This window comes from Drosophila subobscura, chromosome E (assembly GCF_008121235.1).
Source record: "Drosophila subobscura isolate 14011-0131.10 chromosome E, UCBerk_Dsub_1.0, whole genome shotgun sequence".
In the NCBI taxonomy this organism is placed as follows: Eukaryota; Metazoa; Arthropoda; class Insecta; order Diptera; family Drosophilidae; genus Drosophila; species Drosophila subobscura.
This window is the reverse complement of record NC_048531.1, coordinates 3,615,507-3,642,055: the sequence shown is the minus strand read 5'-3', so window position 1 is coordinate 3,642,055 and position 26,549 is coordinate 3,615,507. Positions and strand designations below refer to the sequence as shown.

At 46.9% G+C, this 26,549-nt stretch overlaps 1 protein-coding gene across 1 annotated transcript; it reads left to right on the top strand.

Annotated features, from left to right (window-relative positions):
- The first annotated feature begins 5,555 nt into the window (after positions 1-5,555).
- On the top strand, positions 5,556-6,343 carry LOC117890685 (dynein regulatory complex protein 8). Its single transcript, XM_034795672.1, has 4 exons — positions 5,556-5,639; positions 5,698-5,929; positions 5,986-6,196; positions 6,257-6,343. Exons 1-4 carry the CDS (start codon positions 5,627-5,629, stop codon positions 6,266-6,268), a joined length of 468 nt encoding a protein of 155 aa, XP_034651563.1. The 5' UTR covers positions 5,556-5,626; the 3' UTR covers positions 6,269-6,343.
- The last annotated feature ends 20,206 nt before the right edge of the window (positions 6,344-26,549 follow it).

The following is a 26,549-nucleotide window of genomic DNA, read 5'->3' as shown; positions in this document are numbered from 1 at the left end:
AGAGCCCGAGCTGCGAGTTGCCCACAAGAGCGACGTCATGTTTGTATGATTATGCCCGGAAGCACTAATTACCTTATTTACACTTTTATAACTTGGCGAGCGTTGCGCATGCGCGGATGCCGATGGATGGATGGATGTATCGGTGGTGATCGGAGGAGAGATCGGTGGAGATCAACACGAAACAGTTGTTTATGGTTTGTGGAAGCTGCTGCTGCTGCGGTTACTGATCTTGCCACATACACACACAACACACACACTCACTCTTGTATCCATGTGTCTAGCGGATGTAAGGCTGCTGGTTTGCGAAACAAAAAGTGAAAATTTGCCAACAACACAAAAATATCAAGTACCAGCAGAGACCTCGAAAAATCTTAATCAAGTCCTGCAGTTATGGAGCAAATAATCAATTGTCCGCCCTGCCCACAAGTGGTTCCGCGGTTCGGTGGCTCCGTTGCCTGCCTCCAGGCACAAGCCACTCACTCGACTCGCTGATAAAGCCGTTTTTTTCTTGCTTTTTGGGTGCAGCAACTTGGCTGCTAGCTGCAAGACTCTGTGCTACCGATTGCCAGTGATTAAGCCATGAATCAGCTGGCCTAGCAACGTCTAATGCCTCGATTCGAACTCCTTTTTTTTCATTGGTGGGCGTGAGCCTTGCAGCTAAAGGCTGTTTTTGAGGCGAGTGATTGTCATGCTAGCGGTACGAGTAAAAATCAATTTTCCAGCCAGTTTTCCAGCAAGGTATTTTTTCTATACATTTTGCAGCGAAAGCTGACAATGGCCACAGTTGGAGCTCTGATTTTGCATCAATTTCTTTTGGACAGGTACTAAAATGCACCTCAATTGATGGCTCAAGCTTCTAATAGAGAAACTACAATGAAATGTTTGCTGAAATTGAAAGGAAAGGAGGCTGCGGGCAGCACATCACAGTTTTAAATACTTTTGTGTGGACAGAAAAGCATTCAGAAAGCAGCAAAAATAGTTCAATTCTATGCATAGATAAACCACAATCGAAATATAGCTAAATTGAAAGGGAATTTTGCTTGTGACCTCCTCCCGATTCACCTTGTATTGACAGGGAGAGGCAGGTGGTGCACCATTGTCCCCCTGGCTGCAGTCTGACCGGGCTTTTTGGATATTTTCTTCAATTATTTGCAGCGCCTAACAAATGCCAATTTTGTGTTTCTGTTTCTGTTTCGGTTTCAGTTTCTGTCTTTCCCGCTCTGTTTGCACATAAAATCTTTTTAACCACAAAGCACGGAAGTGCCTTTGAGGGATTCGAATGCAATTTGAGGGGCAAAAGCAACAGCAACAGAAATACAGCCAGCAGACAGCCATTCGAAAATCCGTTCTAAATGTTGCAGAATATTTTTATTGTGTTTGCTCTTTGGACAGGGTCAACAAGTTAATCACATTGTGTGGCATGAATATAATAGAATTCTTATTTCTCCTGTGGTTGCTGCTTTGGCTGCTTGGCTGTGGCTGCTGCGCACGCGTTTGAGCCAACAACAGGCTGGGAGGGGAGAGACTGGCACTGGGACTGGCAACTGGTCTCAGTGGCTGTTTTCTGTTGCCACGGAAATTGACGTTTAAAGCGGGACCCAGCTGTCTGGCCTTTTTTGGGCCAAGAAGTAAGTACGCTTTTAGCCTTTGGCGTTCAAATTGGCAAATTAAGTCATACGCCTGCCTCGCTGCCTGCCTCGCTGCCTTTTGCGACTGAAGTTGCAGTTGCAGTTGCAGTTGCTCTTGCTCAAACATTATTTTGCAATAATTATTGATTTATTGTCTTGTTGGCTGTCCGTTCGGCCAGAGAGCAGTATCAAAGCGACCGACAAAAACCATTATCACATGCATGCAAAATTCTAGAGTTCCCAGGCTCCAAAGATCATTAGTAAATGTGGCTAATGATGGGGCAAATGGACTGTAGCTGGGACTGGGACTGCTTTTGTTGGTGTTGCTGGGGCGGTCCAGCTAGTTGGGTAATTGGAAAGGCACGCACATTAGGGCGTGGTGCATTTCTACAGCTAGAAAGTAAAGCAGTTCAGTGGAAGGGCTGGGACCTTTCCCTTTTGGCGTGCTCAACGCATTAATTTTTCACGCCTTCCCAAACTAGCACGGAAAATCCAATAACTATGCGAAAGGTGAATGCCTCGCAAGATTATGGCTTAATGGTTTAATGGCTTCATTCGATTTTGCACACACACACACACACACACACAATTCGTTTTATAATTTCAATTTGCATATCCGATCCCCACCTGCTGGCACGTAGAACGAGTTTTTCTCAACATTTTCCAGCGCTACCCACAAAAAGACTGAAGTGAAAATTCAAATTGCGAAATATTTTTAACGCCTTATTATGGAAAATGTGCTACAGATTTGTTAAGGCCGGTGGAAAACAATTTCCATTTCCTGACAGTCACAGAGGCACAGAGCACGCCTCGGAATCGCCGCCAACGGCTGCCCAACGGATTTGTTGCTCCTCTGCTGCGCTTTCTTGTGGCGAGGAACCCACTTATCTAATTGCGATTCCGGGAACTGGTTTTTCCTTGATACATTTTTCTCAACTCATTAGAACTCAATCATAACTCGCGAGACACGGGGACTCGTTCTAGCTTTTCAGGCACGTCTAACCCCGCACGTCCGTCCCCTCTACCGTCCGTTCAATAGGCAAATGTAATCGTTGGCTACATATTTTTTCCAGCCGACGCGCGCAATTGTTGCCGTGAGCAATTTCGAGCCAAGAAAACGAGGCAGCAGCTACAAGTAGGAGAGAGTTTTGGACACATTACGAATGAGGGATACCCCTTAAAATGCCAGACAACCCTGCCACAGCCAGAAACCCCTTTAAAGTGTTCGAATTTTATATAATTTTGTACATTCCGGCAGTTTGTTTCTGCAGAACCCCGTGAAAGTGGTCTGCGAAGCTCTTTCCTTTGCCTGCTGCACACATTTCCCACAAATGAATATACCTTTTGTATACTGGTTAAGTAAGGGGTAGCAGTAAAGAGCCAGAACACGCCGGACGTGTTCCATAAACAACACTTTGATTACGACAACGCGGGCGCACAAACGCAAATCGATGTTTTCATATGGAAATTGAATCAAAGTCAAGTCAAGTCGTTGCCCAGGCCAGACCGTACCATAACCAGAGACCAGAAACCAGTCTCTCCCCCCAGTACACTGAGAGTGTACCGAGAATATGGAGCAACAACAGCATCGGCAGCAACATGTGTATCTCTGGTTGTGGCTGCTGCGCCCAGGCCTACAATTGATGCTCTGGCCGGCCATGGCTCGGAGCCGCAGCCCAATTGGCCTTGATGTGAGGCGAGAGACAGCCAGGCCCAGGCCCATGCCATGGCGTCAGCGCTTTTGTGGCGAGAGATGGCTGGGTTGAGTCTCCATTGGTCCCCAAGTCTTTTGTGGTTTTCGCTATGATTATTAATCAACTCTTTCATATCATTTCGCTTGAATTGAATTCTTTTTACGTATCGTTTAAAGCTATAGGAGCTGTCTGTCTGGCTGCCTTTTTTTCACTCTAATTAATTCAACAAAAGTTTCTGGGCCGTTCATTGTGGCAGCAGGGTTTTCCGCTTACATTCGCGGCTCCCGTTGGCTGCTGCTGTGAAAGGTGGGCTGCTGGCAGGCAGCAGCATTCATTTATTCGTATGTTTATGTTTATTAAAATCCATTTAATTACTTTGCCCCCGTCGAACACACGCAAGAGTCCACAACCATTGCAAAGCAATTCCAATCGAATATTAAATGCAGCAAAAAAATCACAATAATAATTATTTATTAATGGAAAATTGTGTGGCGATTGGTAGCTGGAGCTGTAAAAAGGGCAATCGATTTGAATGCCTCAATGTGACCTCAACGAAAAAAAGCAACAATGATTACGAATGGTTTTTAGAATTGCACAGATACAGATACGGATACACACAGCTGCAGATGCCACAGATATGTATGCCAAGTGCGGTCTGGAAAGTAATTAAAAGCCTTGTAGATGCAGAATCTCGCATGCAAATAAAGCACTTCCCTAGGCACAGGAAACCCTTCCCTGGAGCAGGTGTCGAAATAGACAGATGAACAAAATGCCCGCACCATCGCCCCGCACGCTGCAAAAAACCGGAACTGGGCGCAGTAATTGCCAAGTAGGGGAGGGCGTGGTTAGTTGTGTATAAAAAATTACCCCAACAGCGGACACAGGCCTGGAAACCCAATACGCAGACTGAAACCTGGGTCCCAGAGACTGAGACTGAGGCTGAGTCCTGAGTTCAATTTAAATTTTAATCGCATGCCTAATAGACAAAACCCGGAGTAAATGTCAGAATAAAGAGACTAAGAGCCGACTTAAATCATGCCAACATTTACAAAGTACTTGGCAAAAGGCCTACACATAGATACACACACACACACACACACAAACACTCGCGCACACTTCGAGGCATGTGTGAGAGTCACGGACACGTCGTCAGGTATGCATGAAGATGCGGCCAGACCAGGCCAGACCAGACCAGGCCAAGACAAACTTCCGATCACGTTGTAAGTCAGCGGCAAAATTGCTGAAGACTGCGTCCACCCCATGGCCAAGGCCTTTTCAGAAAAAGGGTCTATAGAGAGCGGGAGAGAGGGAAAAAGTTAATGGAGGCAAATGCATCAAAATGGTTAATTGGATCTGGAACAGCAAATGACGAACACTTTTAGTGTTTATGGCAGTAGCCCCAGTGCAGTAGAAGGCCCAAAGCCCATGGCCATGGTCCAGGGCCCCGGCCCCGGCTCCGTCCCAGAACCCAAGCGAAAGATTGCGGCAGATAGGCAAGTGTGTACGTGGCTTTGATGCGGGGCTGATGGCGTTGAGAGCTGCACACACACAGCAAAGAGGAGTGGAGTGGAGTGAGCTGAACTGAGGGAGGTGAGGATGAGTACGAGGACGATGCAGCCACACAGCAAACAGCTCAAGTGGCAAGCGTGTTGTACACGACACGCATTAGCGTGAATGAAGTAGTTCTTGCCTGGTTGCTGGTTTGCTGCTTTGCTGTTTGCTGCCTTTGCCATTTTTTAATCGAATCCAATGCGTGGAAAGAGACTGAGAGAGAGAGAGAGAGAGAGGGAGAGCGAGAGAGCACTGGGGCCCCCATCCATCCATAACCCCGACAAATGTGCAGGAAAATTAATGGCAAACTTTGCAGTAATTTCCATTAAAGTGGGCACAGCACCAAAATCCACTTGTTGCCTCCACCAGTAAGGCGAGGCTGGCCAAAAGACAGCGGGCAAAAGCCTCTTCCGTGTTCCATGCACCCATAGCTAGACAGAGACTCGGTCGAAATGGTAATGGAGCAATACGATGATGATGATGGCCACCACGAGCTGTCTAATGGCCAGAATATGATGGTTCTGTTGCACCCATATATGTAGCATGAGGAAGCAGCTTCTTGTTGGCTGCTTTTATCCACAAGACACTTCCACTTTTAGACCAAAAAACACAAAGAAAACTTCTGTTTATAGCAGCCAAACATTCACCATTCACATTGCCACGGGCAACAGCGATTCTTACACGAATCTATTGATTTATCGCCCAATTTTCAACGACTTTTAGCAGTTGCAATCGAAGAACTGAACCTGCAGCATGGACATGGACTGTAAGTGGCTCAGATATTTCCCCCACAACTCCCTCAAATGAATTAAATGCTACCTCAGTGAACAACGATCTGGAGAAGCGCATATCGGATGCTTTTTGTGTGTTTGATCATCACGGGGACAAGTTCATAGATGTGCGAGAGGTGGGCACGGTGCTGCGGCTGCTGGGCTGTGTGCCCACCGAGGAGGAGGTGAATGAAGTCATCTCGGCCACCGAGTCCGAGGAGACCAGCGGCGAGGTGCATCTGACTAAATTTCTGCCGCATGTCTCGCAGCTGCTAATGGAACGCAAGTTGGTGACAGATCCTGCCAATACATTGAATATATTTATTCCACACTTACTTGCAGAATGGAACCTGCACCGCCGGAGAAAATCCTGCAGGCCTTCAAGATGCTAGATCCCGAGAACAAGGGCTACCTCACCAAGGAGGCATTTGGCAAGCTGATGATGGAGGAGGGCGAACCTTTCACCCAAGAGGAAATGGATGAAATGTGGCCGGTTGCCATAGATCCCATTAGCGGTCACATACCCTACGAGTTCTACCTGAATCAGTTGATGGTAAGGATGCTACGTTTAGCCCTTTGAAGCCCATAGCCAATTTTCTCTGGTTTTTTGTAGGTTTATCTGTAAGTCCTTGACAAATTGTAGCCACTGATGGCTCTGGACAATCTCTGCAAATTCAAATAAAACAGCGTCAACACTGTATTTGATATTCTGATTATTTTCACTAAGGAAATCTCTTGCTGTTGCCTTTCAGACTTTCCCCTTGGCCACTTTGGCACTGCGTTAGCCTTAGGCAAAGACACAAACACAGCTGCACACAGAGAGAGTGAGAAGGAGTGGCGATGGTAACTAACCAACCTAGGCAAATGCGTTGCAAAGTGGCAAACATAAGTCGCACACTCCTGAGAGCCCAGGACACTCGCAACAGACATGCCTGCCTGCTGCCTGCCTGCCTCCACCTCTGCATGGGGCGGAGCGCGGCAAAGTGGGTTGCGCATCATTAGCACAACTAATGGATGTTCACTTTTCTTCGGCCCAGGCCAGTCTCAGTCTCAGTCCAGGCCCGTCCCAGTCCCAGTCTAGGCTGAGCGAGAGGAGGCAACAAAATTTAAATAAATTAAAATACCTCTCAAAGTCTATTTGCTAGGGATCGCTCGCTCGCTCTCTCTCTGAATCTCTGTAGTTGCTGGAGTCGTGTTCTCGCTTCCGTATTTATTAAATTCTAAATACACGCTGATGGATGCACTTAACTGCTTCTTATGGATTAAAATATTTCATGGATTCCCCATTCCAATTCCCATTCGCAGTCGCAGTCGCATTCGTGCGGCTGCCATCTGCACGTTCTGGCGCTTTGGCCAATTTGAGTGATTGCATTGCGCGCATTTAAATGGGATGCCTCCGTGTTCATGGGCTTGTTCATGGGGATCTCTACAAAATGTGTAACCAAATCCCTCTCAGTCTCAAACAAGTTCTACGTGAGTCTTTGGCCTGCCTAATGGGCTTTTAATCTTTACAACTTGTAACAAACAATTTCCATTGCCGCCAAAAAGGAACTTTGATTGCCATAAAGCAAAATCTTGAAGCCATTTGGCATGAGTCTGAATTGGATTTGGGCAGAAGCTGACCTGACTTTTGCTTTTGCTTTATGAACTGCCAAAAGAGTCGCCCCACAATGTGGGTTAAGTGTTCGCAGCAAAACTCAAAGAGTCTCAGAGTGTCTGACAGGCGGGCGGGTCGTAAAAAATGCAAAATGCCGAACAAATTGTCAGAGTTTGCTCCAGTGAATATCCGGAGAGCAGCTACCCCTTGGCGCTGAGACTGAGGCTAAAAGACTGAGGCTGGGACTGGGACTGAGAGGCTGAGACTTCGACGGCGACTGCGACTGATGATGATTTACGCTCGACGAAGCGTAATTAAGATTTATGCTCCATACTCACTTGCAAAATGTATCTGAACCCATAAATGCTTACATCTACATTCAAACATCCGCAAATTGTTGCGTACGAGAGAGTGTCTGTGTGTGTGTGTGTGTGGCATGCCCCTAATTGTTACTTATGCGTCTTTTGTTTGTGCGACATTAAAACTAATTAAGTAGAAAGAGTTTTCTATAAGATTTATATGCCTCAATGATTGCATATTATTACAAGTGCTCTCTCACCCACACTCCTGCCCCGCCCCCACATATGCTCTTGTGGCAAGGGCGTGTTGCAAATTAAAGCAATTAGTTGCATTTTACAACAATTACCAAATGTACAGTGGCCGCAGGGAATTTTCCCTAATGAGTGGCGTGACCCAGCAAGCAAATATTTATCACATTTTGATTGATGCATCTATCACCTTGGGCTTGCGGCTTTTGGGTAGATATTATTAAAGCCATTTGCATTATTCATTTGAGTGCTACACTGCAGGCTGTGGCAGCTGGCCCGAATCTAATAAGAAAATATGTTAAATATTCCTGTTTTTGCAACTGTCTCTAGCCATCCTTTGCTTTCCTCGAGATTACACACTCTCGGCATATCCTTTTGCCGTTTTCATTGTTCAGCTGCACTTGGCGTAACTTTCAATCAACTTTCTGTTTACGTACGCTACACTCCACCACTCCTCTGCACCACTGCTCCTGCTACTTGTTTTGATTAGCCCCCCAAACATACATAATGGCAGGTGAGAGCCCCCAGATCTCAACCCAGTTATCAGAGTCAGAGTCAGAGTCAGAGCTTCAAATCAGACTTCACAGCTGCTGAGTTGAGAACAAACGAAAGCGCATGTCGAGCCCCGAACCTCGTACTCTCGTAATTCCCATTTCGAGTGGTGGTGTGGTGTTGCCTCTCCTCGCCGCTAATTGAATTTAAGCAATGAAATATAATTTGGATTTTTGCATGAGGCCCCCATTCGCGTAGCACGCCAAAAATCATAAAAAAAGAACGGAACGGGGGGAAAATGAAGGAAATGCAGAAAAAGAAAACGAAACAGCGAAAACGAGAGACAGAGAAAAAGCAAGCTAAAACATGAAATGAAATTGCAAAAAGGTGAACAACATGCAATGGATTGACCGACTGGTTGGGTTTTGGTATAGAATGGCTTTAGGATGGGTTGGGGGGAAGAATACAAAAAAAAAAGCGTGGTCAGTGGCATGCAGCCTGCTTGCGTCTTTATTGTTGGAGCGCAGCCGCCATCCTCAGACCTCATCATCATCATCATCCTCGTAGTAGTAGTCAGCGGCAGCCTCATCCTGCTCATCGTCGTCGTCGTCGTCGTAGTAGTCGTCGCTGCCATGTACAACACCCAAAGGTATCAGCAGACAAAATGCTAAAAATGTATTTACCACAAATGCAACAGCAACAACAACGACGAAAACATCGACGACGACAGCGACTCAGCTGGGTCTTAGCCCCCAATGCGGCGGCGCTGGTGCTGCTGGCTGCTGTTTCTCTGGCCGCGACTGCGACTGGGGCTGCGGCTGCGCTTAATGGATCTGCAGCACTTTGAGTGATTTATTTCACACGTTGATGAAATGGACAGCAATGGGCCGCATTTTGACGTTTATTGCAGCAGTGGCAAGGGCCGCAGCCGCAACAGCAGCAGCAACAGCAAAAGCAATGCCCACGGCATGTGTTCTGCGCATGCGCGCAGCCCTTCAACAACTAAAGCTCAAGCCGGCCAAGAGGCACAAAGAGGAAAGAGAAGAAGCAGGAGGAGGGGGACGAGCCTTTGCGCACCCTTTGGCAGGGGTACATGGAATATAAAGGAACATTGGAAGTAAGATATGGCAAAAGGGCATTCAGTAGCCGCCACAACTTTCGTTTTTCAACTATTTTTTTGATATTTTCCCTTTTTTTTTTTTTTTTTTTTTTTTTGCAATTGCATTGTGAGCGCCTTGCACGTCTTTTGGTAATAGCCACGGCACCGGCAAAGCCGTGCTGGGCTTTAATGAGGCGCGCTCCTCATTTGGACGCCACGCATTTTGTGCCCCTTTGCACCCAGGGCATTCGAGGGGGGAAGCGGCACTCCAGCTATTAAAACATTTAATTGCAACTTAATTAGTTGTAGCCCTGGATGCAGGCGATTCTCACGAATGCCACACTCTGCCAAATGCCGTTGCAATGACCTCCCTGGCGGAAGTCGGAGGTCGCGCCACTCCACTCACGGAAAAGCCATCGACGAAATGGCGCAAGCGGTGACAAAAAGTATTCATCCCAGAGACAGAGCGACAGAGAGAGAAAAGTCAATTTAACACATTCACTACGCCTCTTAAAATGTTGATATTTTAATTAGTTACGCTCTAAAGGATTTTCCACAGGCACAGCCACAGCCACAGCCAAAGTCGCAGTCGCATCCCACCCACTCCCAAAAAAAAAGTAGAAAAAGGCAAGAAGAAAAGGAACAAAAATCTCTGGGCCCTGGATCATCCATCCATCCATTGCTGGCTGGCTGGCTGGCTCTGCTCAGGCTACGTGGCCAATATGCAGCTGAAGAAAAATAAAGTGCCAAAGGGCACACATGGCACCGAGTGTCTTGGCTTTTAGTGGCTTTTGTTTTAAGCCATAAACATGGCGAGGGCACTGGTGTAGCTAAGGGGATTTAGGGGCATATCGATTGGGAAATTTCAAAAGAGTTTCAGAGTTATACAACACTAAAAATTATACATTAAAAGGGTGTACTATTTGATCAACATTTATGTTTAGACGAAATGCCATCGAAATGCTGAAGAAACGGTGTTGGAAAACAACTAAAGCAGTGTTGAAAATTGAGGTTCAGTGTTGATTAATTAGATGTCCCCTTTGAGCCACTTCCATGGCCCTTTGGGCACCCATATGCCAGTGCCCAAGCACGGAGTTCAGTGCCAAAACACAACCTACAGAAAGTTGTGTTCCCTTCCCCCAACGGATTGGTTTTTATTTCGGTTTTATGACAGCGCAACAGCCACACAGCCCAAACTGTGGCAATAAGTTCAAATGCCAGTCTCTCGGGGGACTAAATGCACGGCTTAATGTGCAACACAGAGACTAAGACTAAGACCTAAGACTTGCCACACAAAAGGCAGGCCTGCCTCAAGAGTCAAGCGCAGGCAAACCCGGAGGTTGTTCCCTCTACATATCCCCCGCATCCAGTGCCAAAATAAAAAGTGGGTGTAGCGGCACAAAATGCCATTGCCAACCTGGGTCGTCATCGCCACAGACAAAGAGACAGCCAAAAGCCAAAGCCACAGCCACAGCCACAACTGCAACGCCAAACGCCAACGCACTGACACTGACTGTTCGTGAGGGTCCACACCTCATCCTCAGTCTCTCGTCCTCACGCTCTGTGCCCCAGCTTTCTCTTCCTCTCTCATGCTCTCCCTTTTTCGCTATCCCACATCCTCTTCTAGTGCTGATTTCTACTAATTTGATTAAACAGATTGGGTTTAATAAGGTTCATGCAACGGACGGCTACAGCCAGCCAACAAATGTTGCCTAATTCAAGTGCCGCATTTATTTTGTAAACATTTCACATCACACTCGACTCGACTCCCCCCACTTCCTAAACAAGCGGCACGATTTGTTGTGATACAAAATATGCCGGTTGAGCAGTGATAGCACTTGAGAATTTTTGCCCACACAAAAGGCCAGAGCTCCTCCACGACCAGCGGCTGGGCAGGAACAACCCAATCAATGGCCGCTGCCTCCTCTCGGTGGTTCCTGGTCCTTTCCTTTCCGCGCAATGTGCGTTTTGTGTGCACTTATGCCGATCATTTGTTAAGTGTCATCGCGCCCGGCATATGGGCAAGAAAACAACTCGAGAACAGCCGCCAGAACACGAGCAGGAGGAGCGGGTGTGTGAGTCTGGGCCTGTTTCCCCACCCTGTTTCCCAGATGCCCTTGAATGTTCGCTCTCACAGTGCTGCATAACAGCGAACAAAAACAGTGCTGGTAAAGTTCTGATCATCGCCTCTGTTGCTCTCTTTGATATCTAAATATTTAATCTTTATTTGTGAATTTCTTTCTGCCCCATCGTATGACACTTATGCCGCCCCTGCGAGTGGTAAGGGTATCCCACATCCACAACAAAGTGCAGCTCGTAAACAAGCGAAAATGTTGTTGCAGTTTGTTGTTGCTGTTGTCCATGGTCATGGTAAATTTATGCACAATTTTTCGCGCTTTCAAAAAATATTTGCATCATTAATCGTTTGCAGCAGCAGCCGCAGCACAGTCTTTGGGTTCGGTTCGGTTCGGTTTGGTTTTCCATGGCGGCACCGCATTGTGGTGCTGGTGCTGGTTGGTGGTTCTCCTTCCCTGCCTGCTGTTCCTGTTGTTTAGTTTGAGGCGTTGTCTGCGCCTAAAACTTGCCAACATCAACGGCCACATCCAACATCAACATCAAGTTGCATCGGCATGCGGGCTGGGCTGACTGCTCCTCCTCCTGCCTGCACCGTTGTTGAAATGTTTTGTCAAGTTCTCGCCGGCAACAATGTGGCATTTGCCCTCTGATGCTTGCAGCAAGCACACAAAAAAGAAACAATATAAAAATAAAACTGCTTAAGGAACCTATTTACGCTTTAAACCACAATGGAAAGTTGGCGCGGCAAACGAGAAAGAAGAAAAAATCATAACACCGTCGCAACCGCAAAAGTTGTAAGTCAAACAGGCAACGTTGGGGTTCATCTGGTGCTCCTTCCTGCAAGCCCCTGGGGCACACATAAACTCCAAGAATGGCAGCAGCAAATGAAATTATCAAAATGTTTAATAGAGTCCAAACCCTGCCACCCAAAAGGGATGCTGTAGCTGCAACCCCAGCTAAACCCCCTCCAAGTGAAAACTATATCTGAAGCTCTGGAAGTTTTCCACGTGTGGCTTTAAAAGTTTTTTGGTTTTTCGTGAGGGAGAACCTCAATCCAGCTTCAACAAGTGGCATTTGATACTGCAATAAAACTAACTGCAAACCTTTGGGGGAGTTAACCCATATGAAGACTGTGAGCATCTTGAGCCACCTCCACACTTTAAAGGCAATATTTATATGGCTTTGGGTACGTCGCTGGTTTTTGGGTTGTTGCTGTTCTTTTTCGCCGTATCATATGATTACAGGCCATTATTAAAGCATCGAAGAAAAATCATTGCAGCATTTCCTGTGAGCTGTGGAAGGAACGCACAATGAACTCATAAATTGACGCACCCTCCCAAAAGCGACAACATAATCGGCCACGCCGAAGGCGCTGCAGCCACAACGAACTCTGGGGGCAAAGAGACAGAGAGAGAGAGATATGTACTAAAGTCAGTCGTTGAACGTGGCGTGCACTTGTAAATGGCATGTTGCAACATGCCTAAATATGCGCCCCACGATCGCTTACACAGCGCGAAACTATGCATTGAAAATGCTGCTGCAGCGGCAGTTTTCTTTCCAATCACGAGGCTGTTTTCGCTTAGTGTATGCCATGGCACACACACACGCTAACGGTGCAGCCAGCGCAGCAACAATGATGACGATGTCGACGACTCCTACGCACCAGCGACATCCCATCCCATCTCGGTCCATGCCATCCACAGCCTGCCTCTATTTAGCTACGCCGAAGCCTTGACAATGATCGTCATTAATTGAGAGGCAGAGAGACTCTTCCCCAGAGTCTCCACAGCACAGTGCTCGATGGCTGGCTGGCTGGCTTGGGATCTTATTGGGTTTTTCGTATGGGTTGGGACGCTGGAGTTTAAGTTTTTAGCCATTGGAATTATGAAAAGGTGGGGCCTTGATGCAGCAGGCACTGACTCTCTCTACCCAAAAACCTTTTGGCTTTCTAAATGCGTAAAGTCTGTCAATGCCAAGAGTGCCCCATGAGTGCCTTGTGTGTGTTTGTTGACCTCTAACCCAGAAAGTAACGAAGCAAATCTAAGCAAATATCAACGCAGATTTATCTTTTTGGCGACACATTCAAGCAGCCAATGCATTTCGAGAGGAATGGAAATGGGAATTATCTTTCTTTAAGCTCCCAAAAGAGGGGAGTAACAATAGAGTCCTCTACTTCAAAAGGATCCAACCATTCGGTTTCCCCAAACTCTTTGCTGGCACCGACATTCCATCGATTCCCATCAAACTGCCAGCGCTGATCCAGAGCACACAATATATCATGGTTGGGCTTTGGATTTAGCTCCGAATACTGACCTCAATGCGGTTCGAGTAACAGCAACTTAATGATGACAGCTACCGATATGCAACAGTTCTCTCTGGCCTCTCCTTCTGCTGATTTACCCAAAAATTACAGAGCCATAAGGCACAACAAAAACACCCAAAGGAAACGAGGAGGAGGAGGAGGAGGAGGAGGAGGAGGAGAATGGGAATGGGAATGACCGCGAAATTCTTTGCATGCCACATAATTTGCTGGTAGCCGCCGTGCCACACGAAAAAGAAATCACAATCTCATTATGGCATACACCTTTTGGCGCAAAGGACTGGGACCGGGACCGGGACCGGGATCGGGGCCCGTTCATAATTATAAAGAGCCCTTAAGTACTTGTTAACAAGTTCGATATCTGGGCGATTTACATGATGTTCTGGGCTCTCTGTCTGTGTGGACTCATAACCGCCGCCGTCGAAAAGAAAGTGCAAAGGAGGGCAGATCCAGCGATGCCCAGTTCAGTCCAATCCCCGCAACCCACTTCCCCTCACATTTCCGATCTGTTGAGGCAGATAAATCCCCATGGAAGTCCATGGTGTATTGCCAAAAACTGCATTGGCCGTACAAATTGAATGGTTATGCTTTATGGCTTATGGAAACCGGCAGCAGCAGCACCAGCAGCAGCAGCAGCTGATTTCCTCGTTACGATCGTTGAGCATCGACTGGCCATAAAACTCGAATGCAGAGACCTAATTAAAGAGGAACCCAGAACAAGACATGGAGCAAGCGTTGACGACCAGAAATTTGTTACGATAAGCCGATCCGATCCGAACCCGTTAAGGTATCCCAAGACAGCCAGCGAGACAGCCATTAGCAGCGATTGAGGAGACTTCTCCTCCCCATCCCCATCCCCATCCCCCTTCCCGTTCGTTGTCTGTCGGTGTGCCTAACCATTAGCAATTAATTAAAAAATTAGAATATATTACGGGGGCCTGTCCCCGTCCCACCGCACTCCTCCGGATAGATTGTGAGATGTCGTCTTTTATCTGTTCATCGCATCTTCTCCGTTTGACATTCAAAAGAATTAAATAAATTGAAAATGGTCCGAGATGCAGATGTGTGTGTGCCTTGGACTGGACGTATTTGAATGAAAATATTCTTTCTCGACGTTGTCTGAGATGTTTCCCGGGCTATTCATATTACCAAAAGCCACATTCAAAGCCAAGAACCAAGCAACCAAGAGACTCGCCGGCAAATGTTGCATATTTACGAGTTATTTATGCATATTAAAAATTCTCAGATGGCCATGGGCAAGGGGCCAAAGGGGGAAAATCAAATCAAAACTAGATAACAGTAGCTGGCATGCATCTATCCCCCCGTCTTGCCCCTCTGGCCGCTTCATCCTTTTACCTGTATTCAAACGAAAACATTTATTTATTTATTTTTCTGTTTTTTCAAAGGGCCCTCCAGGAGGGGAAGAGGAGCAGGGGAAAGATGCCTTGCATTTGCTGATAAAGATTTGTCTGTTTTGATTTTTACGATGCAACCACAGAGGTTGGACTGAGCATCCCCAGCATCGTCCATCGTCCATCGAGTGGACTGCCGGCTCCTCCAAGTGTACGGGCATAAAACTCACATTTAATTTATAGAAAAAATGTCATATAAAAATATTATCAAGCAGTTGCAATTACAATTATTGGGGAGTTTTGGTGGGGTCACAGTCACAAATGGAAAACCATCATTGGTGGAGAGATGGCCAATAATTACGGAGATTTCTAAGCGCAGCTTAAACTTCCTTCCTCCCCTGATGGATCATAAATTGTGTGCTAAGAAAATAACATTTATTTTTACGATTAATACTTATAAACAGAAGAATGTGTGACACAGCCAAAAAAGAACATAGAGATGGGCTATTACATTTTTTAAATCAAATTTCAGAAAGTACTTTAGGTGGCAAATCGGCTTAAAGCTGGGAGAACTTGGAAATTTTACACTTTAATTTTCAAATATTTATTTTATGGCAATAGAAAATCTTCTAAAATGTGGCTGCTATGAAACTACAAGATACTCGTGGTGCCACAGGAATCGCTTTCGCTGGAATTTATTCTCAAGTACGATCGCTGCGAGAAGTTGCTCAAAATAAAGTTGGAAAATTTGTATGAAATTAAATCAATCCGCGACCAAAGGTAAAGATTATATTTGTCTCTTCATACCGTCTAGAATCTTTTTGGTTGCTCAGTTTAACCTACAATTTCCTATGCAGGCCACCTTTTGTGGTTCCTTGGTCTTGCCACATTCATCAAGTTGCAAAATAACACATCAAGCTGTTTACAGATGCCACACAGTTGTTGCATGTCCTGCTGAGGACAAAACCGCATTGGAAATTGACATTTCGGAATGCCACACATACGATTCAGGGCAGGGTAGGGAGGGAGAGAGGGACACACAGCCAGCACAGTTATCAAGTTGTCAAAGTGGGCTTAAAGCCACTGTGTTTGTGGCCCTAAAACCCAAGGCCGCAATAACAATTGCATGCAACATCAGATGGATGGATGAGTGGGGCATGATAGAGTCTGAAGAGAGAGAGAGAGAGAGAGCTGTCCCTATGCTGCTTGGATTATTAGACGTGGAAGCCGCATTGCATTATCGCAAACTATGTCATAGCCCCGATGCATCAATTACATGGCTAAGCCAACAAATTATTTGCCAACGAATGGAGAGAGAGAGAGAGAGACAGAGGCTGCCACTCCTGCCACATAATAAATGAGCTGCAATCGGAATTTAGCGCATAATCAGAGGCAGAGACAGAGGCAGAAGCAGCGACAGAGGAGCACTGCAGGAATAGAAAATTCTTTTCATTGGGGCGAGGCCGCGGCAAGACCTCCCTCCTTTACATCGCGATAAGCGGCTAAAACAAATGTCATACTCGTAGCACTGTCTGCCTCGCTGCTTGCAACAACACGGTAGCAACATGTGTACCCGCCAGCAGCAGCAGAGCCACACAGCACTGGCTTGTCCGACTAATATGATACGAGGAGACTAGGTGCCCAGTTTTGCAGTGCAAGTTGCAGTACCATCCACAACCACATCATCATCATCATCATTGTTGTCTGGCGACTTTCGCTTCATAATTGATATTTTTGTTGCATGTAGTTTTCGGGCAGGAACATGTGCAACAGCAGCAACAAATGCAGCAACTGCAACAGCCAAGCAACTAGCAACATGTTGCCCATGCAGATAACAACGGACCAGGCACCAGGCACCAGCTCGTGTCGCGGGGTCCATGGCTAACCCAACCCACATGCGGCAATGCGGATTCAACTGCACTTCGTTGAATGAATTCTCCACATTTGCGTGGTTGTGTGATTTGAATTTATAACTTTGCCAACACAGAGAGCACATCCAAGCATCTCGACTTTAACCGAGTATCTATGACTCTGACTATGACGTTTGTTATTGCATTATCTTTGATTTAAAACCAATTCATCAAGCGCGCTGACTGCTGCGATGACTTTGTTCTGCTGCAGCGGGACTTCTAGCCAAAGATGACTCCAACATCGACTCAATCTCTGCCTTTGGAACTTGTCCTGTCCTGGGTGGGTTGCACTAATTGATTTTCGTTGGCTTATGAGTAATGGATGCCGAGCTGCACATCTAAATAGATGCCTCGGAGCCTTGGAGTACAACTTCAGGGACTTCGATTGCGACTGCGACTGGGTAATGATCATAAATCAAGGCCGGAATTAAAGACAAAGCTGTTGGGCTGTCGGGCTGTCGGGCAGGAGAACTGACAGAGTGGGCCGACGAACTTGTTCGTGATAAAATGGGGGGAGGGGAGGGGAGGGGAGGGGAGGGGAGGTAGTAAGCAGGAAACATTAGAAATCTAATGATGCTCTCTCTCTCTCTCTCTCTCTCTCTCTCTCTCTCGGTCGCTGTCATTCCAGCAAGATATTGCGATTAAATGGCACTGGTTATGCCATTCATTATTGCTAAAGAGGCTTATTAAGACGCCAATGGAAATGGTCTACAGATATGTTTCGGGTGTGTGGGCTCTATTCTGCATTCCTTTGATTGCTTTTTCTTTCTCCTAAAACCAAAGAGCATATCCAATTTTGGGTCGCTGTAAACCCAAAAGTGGAGCTGCAGGCTTTGACGAACGTTTGACCCACAGACATAGAGAGGCGCACATGCACACCGACACGGACTGTGCCTCGACAATTTCCCTTTCGATTTCAACAGTAATCCAAACTGTCCACTTTGTGTCATGTCACACGCGACAACGGCAACAGCAACAGCAACAGCAACAACAGCGTCAACTGCAGATACTTCACATAAACAAAAGCACAGAACAGCAACAACCACTATTCAACTGTCCAGCTGTCAGAGGCACAGATACGCGCACACACACACATCTATAAGTCATTCAATCAACTTCAACGGGCGATGCCCAAGTTGGGGCTGCTCCAGCTAGAGCCACTGCCCCAACGACAGTGCGTTCAATTCTACAAACGGATTGTGGCGGATTATGATTTCGTGTATTGTGTAGCCAGTGGATACAACGGCGCGTATCTTACAGATACTTAGGCTTACACACACACAGCACAGCACAGCACAGCCGGGGATATTGAGTGCCAGGCATGTCTAATTGTGCGCACATGTCCGGCCGGCCAGACGACACGCCCCATGGGTGTCTGTTCCTCATATACAACAGCCCCCCAACCTTCTCCTTGGCTCACGAGTGTACAATGAGGGAATTGTGCGATCTCTCGGACCATTGTTTTGATTTAGCTATAAATATCGAGATACTTTGGCGCAAAACTGTGGATACATTCGCTGTGATGGATCGTCGCAGCTCCACTAAGAGATTTTTCATTATTTTTGCATTGGGAACCTCCTCTGACTCTGTTCTAGACTTTCGACTTTGAAAGTGTCTCCAAGTGCCTCACGAATTCTTATAGTTTTTTAGGAGTACATTTTTTTAAAAGGTTTTTTTAGTGCAGCGTTGATGGCCGTAAAGAGATTCCTCTAAAAACCATATTTCCCAGTCTTGTCAGCCATTATAGCACCTTATCTCTACCTCCCTCTCTGCAGGCAGTTAAAAGTCTTATGGACCGTATAAATATTATTGCCAGAGAGAGAGCCACAGTATCTGTTTTGTTGCACATCAACAATATCCACTGTAAAGTGCTGTCAACGTTTTGGGGCCCATCATCAGGCATGCAAAGAGGCGCCCCCAATGGCAGTCAAAGCGACGCCAGCGCCAGGAGGCAGTCAAAGCGACGCCAGAGCCAGCAGGCAGGAGTCAGCCAGGGAGGAGGGAAGGATCGAGTGAGGCGATAGCCGAGCGGCGTGCGATTGGCGATCCTGGACAGCGCCTGCAATAATTACGCATGCAGGTGGCGCGCTTCATTGAATAATGCGAGTGCATAAATTAATTAAATTACGTTATAAACCCAAACCCCCTCATGCCTCATGCCTCATGCATTTGTCGCATAATTACGGGGCGCGAATTGCGATTCCAAGTCCAGGGTACAGGTACAGGTACATGGAGCCAAGGTCTCTCCACACTCCACACTCCAGCGACTCCTCCCAAGTTGTTGCTTTGATTGGAAATCGTTGTTTGGTTTTAATTTTTGTCGCACGGCCACCCAACAAGCGACCAGTAGGCAGGCAGGCAGGCAGGAGTAGCCAATGCCATGGAGCCAACCAAATAATTTGCATAGCCCGGCACGGCCCGGGCCCAGCAATGGTCTGCCCCACAGGCAGAGGCGGTTGCCGCGTCGCGTTGCTCCCCGCTATTCCGTTGTGCTTTGTGCTCTTCTTTCGCCTTTTTGGCCACATCGAAGGAACAGGAACATGTCGTCCAATTACTCGTTTATTCAATGGCGTTTGCATTAAGTGGACGCGTTAATTACGCCGCCACCGTGCGACGACGACGAGACGTGGCTTCCAAACGAACTGGGCAGGGGGCAGGGGCCTGGGCAGCGGGCGACCGGCGAAAATGTTAATTAAGTGATATTTTCGGCACCCAACAGCCAGCTTCAGGTCCAGACAACCCAGCAGCTATCTCCTCCCCCTTCTCTTTTTAACCAGCATTCGCTTTTGGTTCAGTGTCGAGCGTCAGCGTACACTTGGCAGACACTGTAATTAAGTTGTACTACGAACTACGACGTTTGGGGCTTTCAGACTTTTGGCCTCTGTGCGTGTGCAGTGGGAAAAAGTTTACGTTTCCTTTCTTCTTTTTGTTTTTCCTCTGATTTGTGGCAGGGCTTTCAGTTGCCCCACCCCCCAACCCACTAGGTTGCAACTCGCGAAACTCAAGTCAAGGTCAGAGCTGAGAGAGCGCAAAAGGAACTTGTTGCAATCGTCTCGGAAGTTGTGGCAGAAAACTTCCGCCCAAATGAAAAGAAAACCAACCAAAAACACTGAATGTTGGCCAGAAACTTATTTTGGTTTTTAGTTAAAAATCACAAAACACCCACAGAGAGAGAGAGAGAGAGAGAGAGAGAGATGGCTTATCGGTTGGATTGAATAGCGAGCATTCCGCAGCAACACGTTTCCGCATATCCAAGCATCTAAGTACCTGAAATCTCTGGCAAGGTCGCTATACACAAAAATGTGCATGAGCATTAGCCTAACTAGCTGGCTGGTTGCTTGGATTATGTTGGGCTCTGTTTGGGGCGCTTTAAATGCATCATTAATGGTGCATTTGTTGGCTTAGATTTTGCGCAGCGATAACCACGCATGAGAATCTCAATCTCGTGTCGAGTCGAGTCTAACCAAAAAACATTAGAGAAAACTTTGCCTTGCCTTGCCTTGCCTTGCCTTCCCTTTGTGTCGGGTTTAAAAAAGCAAACAAATAAAAATGATTTATAACGCAGTGCGTTGAGGTTGCAGAGACGCCGCCAAAAGCGCCAAGTGGCAGCGGCAGTGGCCCTCGAGGCGAGCATGCTGGCAAATGGACATTGAGAGAGCGAGAAGATTGCCTCGTTTCACGTTCCACGTTCCACGTTCTCATTCCCGGTGCCCGGTTCCCGTTCTGGGACTTGAGCGGTGCGCAAGCTAAAAGTCTATGTTAACTTTGATAAATCGCTGCACTACTAAAATGCGATAAGCGTGCGAGCGAGCAACCAAACGAATGGAGTCCCCAAGTCCCCAGAACCAGAACCAAAGGCAAAGGCAGGGCCATAGCCGCAACCACTACGACCCCAGTCGGGGCTCCGACCGAACCGGGCACCGGGCAAAACGGGCTACTCCCAATGTGGCTACTGTGAAAGGGACGATGGCCAGTTGTTGATCGGACGTTGTAAACGCATGCGCTGATTGCAATGCGATAGTCGCCACGTCGTGGAGACTCGAGACTGCCGACTGCGACTGCCGACTGTGGACGACGTACTTATGTACTCCGCTAGTGTCCAGCAAGTACTTGCCACAATGATATCTGCATGTCTATCTTAGATGTGCACCAGCAACACACACACACACACACACACTTGTACGCACTGTTGCAAGAGGCGTTGAGTGGTATACGCCTGCGTGGCAGCTTCAGCGGCAGTGGCTACTACTTGCTGGAGTTAGCTCTGGCCCATTGCGTGTTGTGGCAAGTCAAGTGCAGCAAAGCGACGTCGCTGTGTCAAACACACACACACACACAGGGAAAACCTAAGCGACAAACAGGGTACAGGGTACAGGGCACAACGCAACCCAGCAAACAATTTTGTGGTGCAAAAATGCTTCTATGGAGTTCGGGGAAGCACGCACTCCCATTTGATATTTAAAGAATAAAATATCAAACAAAAACCCGATAATAGCGAATATTCCCAACTAAAACCCTAAAAAAACTCAATCCAAATATGATAATCTATGCGGCAAACTCCCTCCACATATGCCTGTTGGGTTATGTTCACGGACTTGGGGGGCTGGCTGGCGCATACTCCCCTCCCCCCTCGGCACAGCAACCCTACCCCTCCCTCCAGGCAGTCACCGCCCAGTACTTTGTAGGATACATTCTCTTATCTAGCGCCTTGAACTTGTAATGTTGGTTATTTTGTGCAAATATTGCGTTAATTAAAATATTTTAGTTGCGCCTCGTTGATAATGGCTTCGTCGTTGACGGCTTCGGCTGCGGCGTCTGCTCCTTCGTGGGTTTCGCCCCACCTCGCTCTTGCGGTGGTTCCCTTGAGGCGGCGGCAGATGGTGGTGCTATTGGTGATGACGGCGTTTGGGTTCTTGCCACCGACACCTTTGCCTGTGCTTAATGTGCCACCGACAGTTGACTGTTGCGGCAGTGGCAAGTGGATTGCGTGGCAGAAAGTCTTCCGTTGCGTCCGCTGCTGCTGCTGCTTTGATTAGATAACCTGATGGCAGAGTCAGCGTCAGAGTCAAAGTCGGAGTCAAAGACGGAACAAACGGCTTCTCTTGGGGCTGGGGATGTAGGGGCGGGGAGTGTGTGGAGGGCCCAGCACGTATGCGCGTCAAATATTTGCATTAAGATGCCAGATAGGCAGACAACGTGGCGTTGCGTTTCCCCCCACTCGCAGCATTCGCATTCGCATTTGGCCGCTAAACATTTATAATTACTTAACGCATCTTATCCTGACCCTGGCCGGAGGCAACGCGAAAGCGCAAACGAAAATAACTTTGATAAAATAAACTGCACTTCAAAGTGTCCGTCGATGGATCGGATTGGATGGGATTGGGTTGGATCGGATCGGCCATGGAACAGACAGGCAAAGGCACGGCACGGCATGCCATGGCACGCCCCGGGGCCAAAGTCAACGAACCCAAATGGAGCGTAACAATATTCAAAGTGCCATTGAGAAGCCGCACCAAACTAGACCCCACATGTCCCGCCTGCTCCAGGTCCATTTCGTGTTCAAAGTTCAATGCGAGGGCAGTTTGAGCACATCTCGGGGCAAGGTTTGTCACTGCATCGAATCTATTGAGCAGCCCTCGCCGCAGAGAGTATCTACTGGATAGCACATTTCGAATTGCACCCACGCATTTGTTGTAACAAATTTGTAGCGCGTTCTTTGGGGCACGTGACTCTCGAGTCGAACTGTGCAGAGCCCCGAGTCAAGCCAAACACCATCGCCGGGCGGAAGTGTGAGTGCATGTCGACTGTCCGGACTGACTGTCCATTCCAGTCCAAGGCAATGGTAGTGGCAGTTGTACTGGCAGTTTCAGTGTGCAAAGCGAAAGTAATTGATTTCCTTTATATGTATGTATTTGAGACAGTTTCAAACTAACATCGCAGCTGCAGCGGTCGCAAACAACGTTGCCAGGCACACACGATTCCGTTGGACTCGATTCCTCCTCACATAGTTACTTCCTGTCGGGCCATCGCCTTTGGCCGCCGCACGTGTAAATGCCCCAAACATGTTGCGGTTTTTCTCTTCTTTTTTTCTTTCTGTGTGTCGGTTAGAATCCAACACATTTTCGGTGTTTTATTGCCCGTGCCGGTGCCGTGAGATGTTTTCAATTGAGAATTTTTATTGTCAATGGTCGTAGTGTTGCGGCTTTCAGCTTTATGTATCAACTATCTATGAAACACCTTCAGCATTAGCTCGAAACTGAAACATTTCCAGCACCACCACAGGACGGCATTCACTTTTAAATGGAAAATGTCAAAGGTTTTGCCCCCAGCTATGCCCACTCCAATGAAAAGGTGTAGGAAATGCTTAGACGAAGCGACGCCACATTAGCATTAAGGATGGAAGGAAGTGGCAACCCTCTTAGGGTTCAAATACTATTAAAGTACTTGGTAATGTGGGAAAATGGGATTGTTGAGCGAATAAAGAGCGACTCTCTTGGGTGTAAAAATGGCATTTAACTGAAAAGTGAAGAGAGATTTATGAATTTGTAAGAGAAAACAAAATGAACGCAAAAATGACAAGAAGAACAGCGAAATAGAAACAACAAAACTTAGCAGCAAAATAAAGGTCCCGTTAGTTATTGTAAGATTCACCCACCCGCTTCCGATCCGTGTGTGCAGAGAGAGCGAGAGCACGATCACAGTCGAATGTGTCGTCGGACTTTAGTTGTTTTTGTTGTCGCTGAGAGAGCTTAATGAGGTAAAGAGCGGGCCATTGAGCGCGAGAGAAGCCGGAGCACAGCTTGCAGGTAGAAGCCAAAGATCAAGAGATAAGACAATTGCGATTTAATGCACTCTAAGCAGAGAAAACAAAACTGCGCGAAGATCCACTTAAATCTTACAAAACTTACACTTTCCCCCTACCATAAACCAGTATTTTGTTATTTCTTTTCTAATTCTTTACAAATCCAACCCCTTCCAAAAACTATACTTAATAGAAAACGAGAAGGGACGTGTGAGACGCTTCTTACGCGTCACAACTTTTATACCCGGCACTCAGTACTACATCTGCACTTTAGCGGTTATTTGTCAAATTTTACATTTTTTCTTCATCTACATCAACAACACTGCTCACGCCAACACGCTCCTTTAGCTCTCCACCCTCTGGCTCTAGGCCACGCACTGCAGAGTCAGGGCAGAGACGCGGCAGAGACAGAGGCAGAGACATGTCAGAGGCAGCGGCAGTGGCCGCAAACACTGCGCGAAGCAGAGTGTGAATGAAAGAATGTGCAAAAAACAAATATAAGCTGCGGGACGGGGTGGGTTTAGCCACTGCAAATTAATTTCTTCATTGTGGCTATAATAATGGCGATCTTTGATCACCAATTTGGTGATCTGATAGATATGGTCATTGATATGGTCATTCCCTACAGAATGGTGTTTAGTTTTCTTTTATCTTCAAAATTGTAGATTTGGGAGGTTTTCGCCGTTTTGCGGGAGCGGAAGGGGCGGGGCTCATTTTTGAAATACACTTGTAACAGTGTAAGCATACAGAAGTATGGATGCAAAATTTGGTGGCTCTAGCTTTTATGGTCTCTGAGATCCAGGCGCTCAACAAAACGGACGGACGTACGGACAGACAGACATAGACTCGGCTACTGATGCTGATCAAGAATATATATCCTTTATGGGGTCGGAGACGTTTCCTTCTGTGCGTTACATACAACCGTTATTCGCACAAATACAATATACCCTATTTTTTCTTTGAGTACCGGGTATAAAAACATTAATAGAAACCAACATTTCACCCGAGGCATAATAGGCGCCGAACTGGACTTGGGCGCTTCTGAAACCCGCAATCAATCTAACCATAATTTAAATACAATTTTATGTAAATCGAAAGCGACTCTGACGACGAAGACGCATGCCAAAATGTATAAATGTTCAAATTTTTGCTTTGATGTGACTTTTGATGATGTTTAACATAAATCGAACTGCTTATAAATTGTGACGGATATCGCTTTGAAAATTGATTAATGAGCGTGTCACAGGGCACACACATTTGTAGACCATAATGGACAGAAAGCGTAAAAGATTTCCTCCCCACCACACACGAAAAGGAAAATATCGAAATATTGAAATAGTTTGGGTGAAAACAGCAGCGGTCCATTAATGAGACCAATTTGGTCTGGTTACGCGGTGGTGGAGGCGGTTGCTTGACTGTCTGCAACACGTAAAAAAAGCAAACAAACCGTCGACAAAAAATGATTTATTAGATGTTGCACTTGACACGGCCCCCCATTTCAGGGAAGGGAAGTGGGGGGCTAATGTCGAGTAGAGTGGCTCAAGTCTTGGATTGCGCGTTGCTCGTTCTGGCGATGCTGATGATGCTCATGATGAGCAATGCGGCGGCAGTGATTTGATTTGCCTACAACTTGCAGCAGCAGCGTAGAGTGGAGTGGAATGGAACGGAGTGGCATGGAGTGGCAGTGGCAGGCCATAACTGTAGCCATATGTGGCTGGCAGGGCATGACAGAGATGGGCCACATTTATATGCAGCAGGCGGCACGGCACGGCATGGCACGGCACGGCAGTGTGTGTTTTTCCAAGCTGTTGATGAATGCCAATGCAATTGCTGTTCCTTCTGCTGCCGCTGTATGGGGGCGCAAGTGCCAAATGCTACATCGTGCTCCAACGTGGGCGTGGCTAAAAAAAAAACACTCTCCTCCGACTCAACTCGACTCCCACTTGAATTTGCATTACAAAGGCCGCACAAATTGCGCGCTGCTCTTTGTACTGTGGAGGCTGTTCAGCGCCTTTGCTTGCAAGGTCTATCCGGCAGGTTCTCTTCGCTCAACTGGTCTCCGAGAGGAGTGCTCAGAGAGTTGTGGAAGTAGATATGGTAGAAATTCAAGTAAATGCGAAAAATGCATTCGTTTCGCATTATTTTTGCATTTTCCCCGAAATTGTTTTGCATTTGCTCAAAATTGTTTTCAACTTTGCGTTCCGTTCTTCACCCACTTTTTCCTGTACAATAAACTTTTCGAGCCACCCTCTTTGGCTGTGAGGTTTGTTTGCAAGACCCGTAATTGAATATTAAGATGCATTTTTCATTAGGGTATCTGGAAGGGGCCCACAAAAAGGGCCTAGAAAAATTGCGTATAATGAAAATTCATTTCAACTTTATTACCTTTTGGCCGCACTTGCCTGCCCGGACACCCCACAGCTTCCCCCTGCGTTCCGCTTCACAAAAGTTTCCTCGCTGAGGGATTTGTGGTCTATTTGTTGCATGAATACCCAAGCAGCAGTGGCTTGCTCAAGTTGCAGCAGCATCAGCAGCAGCAACAGTTTGCAAAATTGCACGCCTTTTGTTCAGATTTTGCACACAGAAAGTTTTGCTTGTCGACAGGCACAAACCACCTTCATATCTTTTAATGAGAATAAATTGATGTTTTGGGTATTTTGTAACTGCATCGTGTTGCATGGGCCAAAGAAAGAGGCAAACTTTAGATTGT

Bases quoted from the DNA above. Each gene is read 5' to 3' on its own strand.
- LOC117890685 (XM_034795672.1), top strand. The intron at 5,930-5,985 runs GTTGGTGACAGA...ACTTACTTGCAG, and splicing joins CAGCTGCTAATGGAACGCAA to AATGGAACCTGCACCGCCGG.